We start from the raw sequence: 10,821 nt of genomic DNA on the forward strand, positions 1-10,821 counted from the left end.
CTGATGTACATATATGAGGTTCTGAAGTACGTACAGGTGTCTCTGAAGTACGAACACATGTCTCTGAAGTACATACATGAGGCTCTGATGTACATTTATGTGGCTCTGATGTACATATATGAGGCTCTAAAGTACATGCATGAGGCTCTGAAGTACGCACATGAGACTCTGAGGTACATGCATGTGACTAAAGTACGTACACACGGCTCTGAAGTACATACACGAGGGTCTGGTGTACGTACATGTGGCTCTGAAGTACATAGATAAGGCTCTGATGTACGTACATGTGACTCTGAAGTACATACATGAGGCTCTGGTGTACGTATATGTGTCTCTGAAGTACGTACATGGGACTCTGATGTACGTTTGTGTGTCTCTGAAGTACGTACATGGGACTCTGGTGTACGTTTGTGTGGCTCTGAAGTATGTACATGGGACTCTAAAGTATGTGCATGTGACTAAAGTACGTACATGTGACTCTAAAGTACATACATGAGGGTCTGATGTACGTTTGTGTGGCTCTGAAGTACTTACATGTGACTCTGAAGTACATGTATGTAACTAAAGCACGAACATGTCCCTGAAATACATACATGTGTCTCTGAAGTACATAAATGAGGCTCTGATATACGTACATGTGGCTCTGAAGTACATGCACGAGGCTCTGGTGTACATATATGTATCTCTGAAGTACGTACATGTGACTCTGAAGTACATACATGAGGCTCTGATGTAGGTACATGTGACTCTGAAGTACATAAACGAGGATCTGATGTACATATGTGTGGCTCTGAAGTACGTACATGGGACTAAAGTACGAACATATGCCTCGAAGTACATAGATGAGGCTTTGATGTACGTATATGTGTCTCTGAAGTATACACATGTGTCTTTGAAGTACACACGAGGCTCTGATGTATGTACATGTGACTCTGAAGTACATTCATGTGGCTCTGAAGTACATACACGAGGCTCAGATATATGTATATGTCGCTCTGAAGTATATACATGTCGCTCTGAAGTATATACATGTGGCTCTGAAGTACATACGTGTGTATCTGAAGTACGTACATGTGTCTCTGAAGTACGTTCATGAGGCTCTGATGTACATACATGTGACTATGATTACGTACATGTGTCTCTGAAGTACAGACATATGCCTCTGAAGTACGTACATGTCTCTGAAGTACATACAAGAGGCTCTGATGTATGTACATGTGACTATGAAGTACGAACATGTGTCTCTGAAGTACATACATGTGACTATGAAGTACATACGTGTCTCTGATATACATACACGTGGCTCTGAAGTACGTACATGTGGCTCTGATTGCATACATGTGACTGTGAAGTACGTACATATGTCTCTGAAGTACATACATGTGTCTCTGAAGTACATACAAGAGGCTCTGAAGTACATACATGTGACTGTGAAGTACATGCATGTGTCTCTGATGTACGTACACGTGGCTCTGAAATACGCACATGTCTCTGAAGTAGGTACATGTGTCTCTAACTTCCATACACAAGGCTCTGAAGTACGTACATGTGATTATGAAGTATGTACATGTGTCTCTGCAGTACATACATGAGGCTCGGATGTACATACAGGTGACTATGAAGTACATACATTCACATGACTCCGAAGTATGTGTGACTTTGAAGTAAAATTTTAAAAATTTGAGATATTATTCTGATAAACGTGATTTCATTTGTTTGCAAAAATATATTTATTGCTTTCAAAAATAAAATTTCAATACTGTATATACTCATGTTTCAGCCACGTTTTCCAGCACATTTTTAATGCCGTTTTTGTGGTAAAAGTAGGTGCCTCGGCTGATATTTGGGTGCACTTACACTCGAGTAAATACAATAGTAGTGAGGAACAGGATTGGCTCTTCCTTCTCAAACGTTTGCCCACCCCTGACTGATACCCTTGGAGGCTGACCTGTACAGATTACATTCATGAGACTCCTTGCCTTCCAGTTGAGTATTCAAGGAAAATAAAATAAAACAATTAGGGGAGAGGGTATATGTCAGGCACTAATGGAAAATGTATGTGTGGCTAGATGTTTCTACATGTGTATGAATGCGTATATGACAGGGCTTCAAGAAGTTTGCGAAAATACTCATCATCCTTTCATTCCATTTTTCCGTGCACCTTTTAATGTCCACTGCTAAGTCTATGTTGATGGATGGTAGACGGACTGCTTAGAAACAGCCAATCGGACCTTCAAATGGATGTTGGAAAGGACTTAAGAATGACAGAGAAGTATCTGTGACCATCAAGCCCTTCTACGTCTCCAAACCAAAACTCAGTTCCATCGAGTCAAGAGCAGCTCGCAGCAACTCCATAGAGCAGGGCAGAAGAATGCGCAAAAGTACGCAGCCCTACAGGGGGGCAGAAAACCGGAGTTCAAAACATCATTGGCACTGGTCTATTTGTCGTGTTTTCTACTGCATAACAAAGTTCCCATTTCATGCAAGAACCTCAGTTTGTTACATTTAACATTTCAACATCACATTACTGATTTTCTTCTAGCATAAGGAACTCAAATCATAACAAACTCACTGCCATCAAGTCAGTTCTGACTCACAGCGACCCTATGGGCGGAGCAGAACTGCCTCTGCTGGTTTCCAAGGCTGTACATCTTCATGGGAAACCAACAGCCTCATCCGCTCCCATGGAGTGGCTGTTGGTTCAAACTAACAATTTTGCAGTTAACAGTTCAAACAATAACCCACTACAAACAAACAAACAAACAAACAAAACCCCACCAACTTTTAAAAGTCAACCACAATAACCCAGATAGGCTCTTTCTCAGCAACGTCAGTAAAAACAGGTGTCATAGAGGAATGACTATCAGAATAACCAAAATATAATTCACTTTCCTAAGGAACTATAAAAATGCACCTGGAAATAGTTTTAAAATTGAGTACAGCCTTAAAAAATTCTTTCTTTGAAATTGCAACTAGTCACTTTATCTGAAAATGGGAAAATTAAGATACTTCCTAAAATTGATGAAATTTTGATTTCCTAATCTGAGATTCCAATAAAATCCATTTTAAACAACAAAAAATTTTAAAACAACTATGACAAGTATACTTATTTTTTATTGTAAAATCATTTATAATAACCAGACAATAGAAACAACCCAAGTATTCGTCAGCAAATGAGTGATGAAGGAAATAAATGATGGCATACAGCAGATTAAACTATGAAACATATAGGGTAGGCAATTGCACGCAGACAGAAGTTTATCAGTACCGCCGAGGACCGGTAGCAGCAGGGAACGATAGGGTGGGTGGTGCTTCCGGTGATTTTCATGAAATGAACAGCAGCAGTAATTGCACCGGGTGGCCCTCATTCATCTTTCCAGATTGTACACTTTAAGATGGTAAAAAGGCAAGTATCGTGAGATGTTTTCCAACCACTTTGTTTCCAATCACCAAGAGGTAGCAATGCATTTGGTAGCCTGTCTGATCAATTTCAGATTGCACAGTTGGCAAAAAAACATCTTCCGCTTCATCATGTTTCTCTGAAGTTTCAGAGAAATACAAGCACTTGCTTATCTCCTTTGCAATAATTACCTTTAATGGTTTCCTCGACAACTTCTACCACACGATCTATCTGTTGAACCTAAAATAGGAAATAAACTATTAAACAATGAAAACAGAGAAGAAAAATCCATTTGCTAATTATTATACTTGATTCAATGGTATACGTTTTTTAGGAGGGGCCGTGGTGGCACAATGGTTAAAGCACTCTCTGCTAACCAACTGTTGGCGGTTGGCATCGACCAGGCACTCCCTGGGGATCTATGTGGGCATCTGCTCCCATAAAGATTTACAGTCCTGGAAACCCTATTGTGCAGCTCTACTCTCCAACGGGGTCTCTATGAGCCACAATCAAGTGCTTGTCAGTGGGCTTACTTATTTATGTATGTATTTATTTAAAGTGTATGAATGAAGGTTGTCAAAAATTAATGTATTTAGGCATTCTAAATTAAAAAGCTTACATTCACTCTTTGTGTTACAATTAAGAAGGAAATTATCATTCTTCTTTCTTTCAATGATAATTGAAGAAGTCAAATTGCATGTAAAGAGATTGCCTGCTTCTGTACTAGGTAGCCTATCAACATAAACACAAGATATAAACTTGAGTTTAATTGAAACAAGGAAAAAGAAAACATCAAGGGGAAAAAACAGATTAAAATAACAACCAACACAAAAGGACACGCTGGTATTAAGGAAATCTACCCCCAATTCTATGTTCTATTTTAGTATTCGGATCTGTTTTAATGAATTTCTACCATGTGCTGAGTACTATGCTTAGTTCCATGGGGTACAAAATCAAATAACACAGCTCCTGCCCTGGAGACCAGTGATGAAGGAAGATTTCTCACAGTGCCAAATCTAGAAACACAGAGAAAAGGTAATAAAATCAGATAGAAAGGTCTGGAAATACTTCCCAAGGAACCAAAGGTGGCTCTCGGGGATACGAATGAATGACTACGAGGAGCCCACTAAGCGGACTGATACGAGTGACTAGAGTCTGGAAGTAAAACTCAGAAAGCAAAGAGGATTGTCCGAGAAGCTGGTGAGAGAGAAGTCAGGGGATAGGTCAAAAGAATATTACTTCTCTGGGAAGTCTGAAAGCATTATTGGATAACTAGAGAAAGAATACAGGCTCACTGAAAATTTTCAAACAAAATAAAAATATAGAAAAAAAAAAGTTCAGGTACCCTACAACATCCTCCTTCCTCTGTTCCCATTGCTAAGATGCAATCAGTCCTAAGAGGCAAATTCCAGGGCATTTTCTAGTCAATTCAATGAAAAAATACCAATATCCTAACAACCGGAGCAACAGGGAGCTTTATGATAAAGAGAGAAGAGATTGAAGTAGTCAAGGGTTTTGTCTTGCTTGGATCATCCACAATCATTGTTCATGGAAGCAGCAGTCAAGAGATTAAAGGGCACCTGGCATCGGCTGCACGTGACCTCTCGAAAGTATTGAAGAGCCAGGATGCTACTTTGAAGACTAAAGAGCACCTGACCCAAGTCATAGTATTTACAATTGCCCAATATGTTTGTGACAGTTGGCCACTGAATAGGAAAGACTGAACAAGAATAGATGTACTTGAATTATGGTGCTGGCAAAGGATATCGAAAGTACCATGGACTGCCAAAAGGACAAACAAATCTGTCTTGGAAGAAGTACAACCAGAGTGCTCACTTCCTGCAAGACATCCCTGAGGAGAAGCCACATGGGTCTACCCTGATGGAACCCTGGGTGCTGGAGAAGCCACGTGGAGACCCATGTCAGCACTGAGATGCTTACAACGCCACTGGATCCACAAGACTTTCCACTCACTGGCCAGTGATCATCCTGCATTCCAGTGTCATTGCATGTGTTTTGTGAGTCAGAAGAGGGCTTTATAGATTGGTATCAGATATGGACTTGATCTGGACTGGGCTGGGATGTTTTCTCAATATTTACTTGCTCTTACATATAAACCTCTTTCTTATACACATGAGTGTGTCCATGAATTTGTTTCTCTAGTCTACCTGGACTGACACAATAAAATACCATAAAACAGGTACAGAAGCAAGGCAGGGAGGGAGGCAGGTAAGGTCTTTTCCTTCCACAGAGAAAAGCATGGGGAGAAAGGCTAGTGCTCTTGTCAGTCAGGCAGAGGGCTAAGCAAACGCCCATCTGGTAGCCACAACACTGTCCGTGAATCAGGGAGCAATGTCCTCTGTACATGGGAAAAGGCAGAATTTGAAACGAGAGTGGAGCACAAGGTTTAAGATACCCGTGACAAAGACTGAGAGAGAGCGTGATGGCCAGTGGTAGGGAAATTGCTGTGCCATGAATGATAAAAGTGGCCCCTGAATAGCTGTCGCTTTTCTCCGAGCCCGGCATTTCTAATGGAGGAGGCAAAGCGATGGATTCACTGAGCAAAGGTTTCTCCATTCCATCATCCCTCATTAATTGAACATCGGATATACATCAGGATGGTTTCAAAGGCAGAAAAACAGGACTGAAGGTTTTGTTTCTAAAGCAAAGGACAGACTACACATAGGTCCCAAACTTATTTGCCTGCTGCCTCCTTTTCAGGGAAAAAAAAATTACTTAGCGCCCCTCTGAAAATTAAAAACATTTGTAACAACCCACAATCCCGGATAAAGTGTAGGTATCTGCTTTTGCAGTCTCTTGCTCCACAGTTCTAGCTCCCTCCAGGGGCAGTTATCACACAGTTTGAGGAACACTGACTAGAAGGGCATGGCATTGTGGATAAGATGCTGCTTAAGAATAGGTTGAGCAAATAAATAAATTGAACATCATAAAAATTAATAACTTTTGTGATTCAAAGAACACCATCAAGAAAGGAAAAAAGAGTATACCAAAAGAGAGGCTTTTATAAGTTAAATATTTGATAAGGGAACTGAATCTAGACCATGTAATAAGCTGCTACAACTTAGTAGTAAAGACATGGCCTAATTAAAAATGGCCAAAGGAGAATGGACATTTTCCAAAGAAGATATACAAATGGTCGATAAGCATATAAACCATGCTCAACATCACTAGCCACCTAGAAGAAATGAATCAAAACCACAGTGAGACACGACTTCACACTCACTCAGGTAAATACCATCAAGAGCCCCAATAATAACAAGTGTCAGTAAGGTTGTGGAGAAACTGGGACCCTCATTCACTGCAGGGAGTAAGGTATTGTAAAATGATACAGATGCTTTGGACAGTAGTCCAGGAGACCCTCTAACAGTTAACATAGAATTACCATATTACACAGCAATTCCCACTCCTAGGTATAAACCCAAGCAACAGAAAATCACATGTCTATGGAATAACTTGTACACGTATGTTCAGCACAGCATTATTCATAACAGGAAAAGGGTAGAAACAACCCAAGTGCCACCAACTGATGTATAGAAAAACAAAATGAATATTGGAATATTATTAGAATGAAAAATGGAATATTATTCAGCCATTAAAAACAAAGTGCTGTTGTATGCTCTAACCTAGATGAACCTTAAGAACATGATGCTGAGTGAAAGAAGCCAGACACAAAAGGCCACAGCATAACTGCGTCTATATCAGATGTCCAGAATGAAAAAGTCTAGACAAACAGAAAGTAGACTAGTGATTACCTAAGATACAATTGTGCAACAAATGGGAGTGAGTTCCGATGGGCATTAGCTTTGTTTGGGGAGAAATGGAATGGTTCTAAAACCAATTGTGGTGGTGATATACAACTCTGTAAACATATCGAAAACGATTCAATTACAGACCTTTAATGTATAAATTGTATGCTAAGTGGATTTTACCTCAATAAACAGTTATTACTTTAAAACAAAAACAGTTTGGTGTGGTAAAATGCTCTACAGACAAGGGAAGACCATCAACACCAAATCGAGGCAGCATTCCTGGTGGTGTGAATCGGAAAAGCGTCTGACCACTGACTGCCAAGATCAGCACTTCAACCCCAATCGGGGCACTGAGGGAGACATTGACAGACTGGAAACCCCACAGAGGGTTGCTTGGCGTAGGAATACACTGGATGGCCACAGGCTCAAGATACATGACAATTCAATGTGAATTCTGATTTGGGGTTTTGGTTTTCCTAAAAAGGACATTATCAGGACAACTGGCAAGAGCTGGGAGCCAAAAAAGACCCCAAAAAACCCAAACCCGTATTTTTTATAGTACTGTATTATGGTAATTTTATACTGTAGTTTATGATAATATGCTTGTTTTTGTCAAGCATAAATAACTGGGCAACATGTTTGCAACTGACTTTCATATTGATCAGGGGAAAAAGTGTGTGTGTGTGTGTAGAGAAATTATGATAAAAAAATATGTTAAAATAGTAACATTTGAGAAATCTGAGTGTAAAAGTAGATAGGAATTCTTTGTATATTCCTGCAACTTTTCTCCAGGAATGTAATTGTTAAAATGAAAACTTTCAGTGTGTTTATATGTTTGTGCACACACATACACAACTGTTTTGCTGGTTTCAAAATAAAAGATGTATTGCGTATTAAAGAAACAAACTGTGGAGGGTTGAGCGCAGAGTGCTGCGCTGAGTCAGCATTCCAGCAGTCCGCGCACTGGGCCCGGGTGCAGCAGTGGGAGACGAGCCCGGGAAGCACACAGCAGCGTGGAGGCAAAGCGAAGTCAGGAGCCGCATGCGCACAAGGATAAGACACAAGATGCGATGGTAAGGGCACAGCATCCTGAGAGGCGTCATTCAGCATCCCAAGCACAGTACCACAGATAGCCGGAAGGTGGCCTGCTCTGCCACCTGCAGCCCCGAATCCGCTTTCTCACTAACACATTGGTTGAACAGATGGTTTACCCTGGCCAGATTCGGCTCTGGCGATGGGAAGAGAAGCAGGTGGGTCTGAGTCCACACTTGGGAGCCGGCATTCAACAACAGGACTTGGGATCCACAAACCTCCGCTGGGTGGTTTGACTGGATGAGAGTGGCCGTCCCTAGGATTCACTTGGACACTCAGCCCTAGCACCACCGTTGGTATATGTGAGCTCTGAGGGTCTGCTTCTTTTAAGATAGGGGTTCTCAACCTTCCTAATGCCGTGACCCTTTCATACAGTTCCTCATGTTGTGATGACCCTTCAACCATAAAATTATTTTCGCTGCTACTTCATACCTATAATTTTGCTATCGTTATGAATCAGGCGACCCTTGTGAAAGAGCCATTTGACACCACCACCACCCCAAGGGGTCGCGACCCACAGGTTGAGAACCACTGTTTTAAGCCCTCTTATATATCACTGCCTTCTGATAATTAAGTATAAATTATCGCATGCATCAGAAGATGCAAAAGCCACTGGTTTGATTCTTAAGGATTAGGCCACAGCAGATATACCATACAAATCCACCTGAAAGTGAAAATGCATCTTAAGATCTTTAAATAAGATCCTCACCACCAGTCTGTCCGTTGGTCATACTGTGGGGGCTTGAGTGTTGCTATGACACTCACAACCACACCACTGATGGTTCAAATCCCAGCAGTCGTCCTGGGCGAGCAGGTCACAGTAGCACTTCCAGACCCAGATGGGCTAGAAAGAAAGGCCTGGAAATCGCCGTGTGAAAACTAGCTGTGGTCGTCACGTAGTTTCCTGTCGACTGATATGAAAACGTAAGGGTGGAGTCTACCTTGTCAATCAGGTCAGCGCCCGAGGGTGACGCCTTGCGGCCAGGACCTTCTCCTCATAAGGAAGGCCCTGGGAACCCACCCTCCCCTCTTGCCTTTACATTCATGTTGACGAGCCACAATGAGACCGGTGGGAGCCCTGGAGACATATCCACTGCCGTTGGAGCCACGGGACTTTGCACACTGGCTGGTGGTGTTTCTGCATTCTGCAGCATTGCACGTGGCTTCGTGAGTCTGAAGAGGGACTTGCTGTGGACTACTATCAGACATCAGACATCTGGACTTGAGTTGGACTGGGCCAGGACATTTTCCTGATACACAATTACTTCTTGATATAAAGCTTACCCATATATGTGTGTCACTGGATTTAGCTATGTTAGGCCGGGTAGACTAGAGAAACAAGTCCAGAGACACTCATATGTGTGTAGGAGAGAACTTTATATCAAGACGTAATTATGCATCAATAAAACATCCAAGGCTAGTCCACATCAAGTCCACAAGTTCAATATCTGCCCATAAGTCCGATATTAGCCCATGAATCCCTCTTCAGACTCACACAGTACGTGCAATCATGTTGAATGCAGGAAGATCACAGGCTGGTGGGTGAAAAGTCTTGTGGATTCAGTGGTGGTAGATGCAGCTCTGGGGCTCTGTCATCAGGGTGGCTATATGCGGCTTGTCAATAGGAAGGTGTAGTAGAGAGTGTGTGTGTCCCGCCTCCAGGGAGTAAGACAGGAGTTCCCACGATCCTGTCTGGAAGGCAGGAGAAGGCCATGCCCACAGAGAGGTCTCAGTGGCCATGACATAACTGACAGTCCGGACTGTCCCTTCGCTCAGTTTGACAGGAGATTATGTAACTGTGAGAGTAGCCAATGGAAACTGTATGGACCACAACACATTACTGTCCAGTATTGAGCAGGAAGTTGAGTCCCCAAGGTGAGAAGGCATCGAGAATGTACAGTGGCCACAACAACGAAGCGAAGCAAACGAACCATCATGAAGCTGACACACAGCCAGCTGAGGATCTTTCCTTTTATACCCGGGGTCACCAGGAGTCCTTCCTGACTCAGACAACTCCGAGCAAGTCAAACAAACTCACCGCCATCAAGTTCATGCCCACAGAGAAGCCCACAGGACAGAGGAGACCTGACCCCGTGGGTTGCCGAGACTGGAACTCTGTACAGGAGCCGAAAGCCTCATCTCTCTCCTGCAGGTGCTTCCAACAGGCTCAGTGTACAAATAGAAGCCCAATGCACTGCCCGCTACACCATCAGGGATCAAGTAAACTGCAAGATCAACTAACTAGACATTCGCCACTTAACATAAAATAAGAAATGTCTACTCCTTCTTTGTTGACTCAGTTTCTTATTCATTTCTGAATGTTTTCTAAAATGATCATCTCCTTTTTTTTTCAATTGTTCTATATTAGGGGCTCATGCAACTCTTATCACAATCCATATATACATCAATTTTGTAAAGCACATTTGTACACTCATTGCTCTTCTCATTTTCAAAGTATTTGCTCACCACCTAAGTCCCTGGCATCAGCTCCTCACTTTCCCCCTCCCTCCCCAGTCCCCCCTCCCTCATGAGCCCTTGATAATTTATAAATTATTATTT

General features: G+C 42.1%; 1 protein-coding gene across 1 annotated transcript in view; it reads right to left on the reverse strand.

Annotated features, from left to right (window-relative positions):
* Positions 1–10,821, reverse strand: part of CDKAL1 (CDK5 regulatory subunit associated protein 1 like 1) — a 768,993-nt gene that overhangs the window by 529,411 nt on the left and 228,761 nt on the right. Inside the window, exon 6 of the mRNA XM_045295775.1 lies at positions 3,592–3,640. Within this exon, the coding sequence (XP_045151710.1) occupies positions 3,592–3,640 (49 nt within the window). The remainder of the gene's footprint in view (positions 1–3,591; positions 3,641–10,821) is intronic.

The sequence above is a fragment of the Echinops telfairi genome, unplaced genomic scaffold (genome assembly GCF_000313985.2).
Source record: "Echinops telfairi isolate 266 unplaced genomic scaffold, ASM31398v2 ScPeMD7_5868;HRSCAF=6743_0, whole genome shotgun sequence".
NCBI lineage: Eukaryota > Metazoa > Chordata > Mammalia > Afrosoricida > Tenrecidae > Echinops > Echinops telfairi.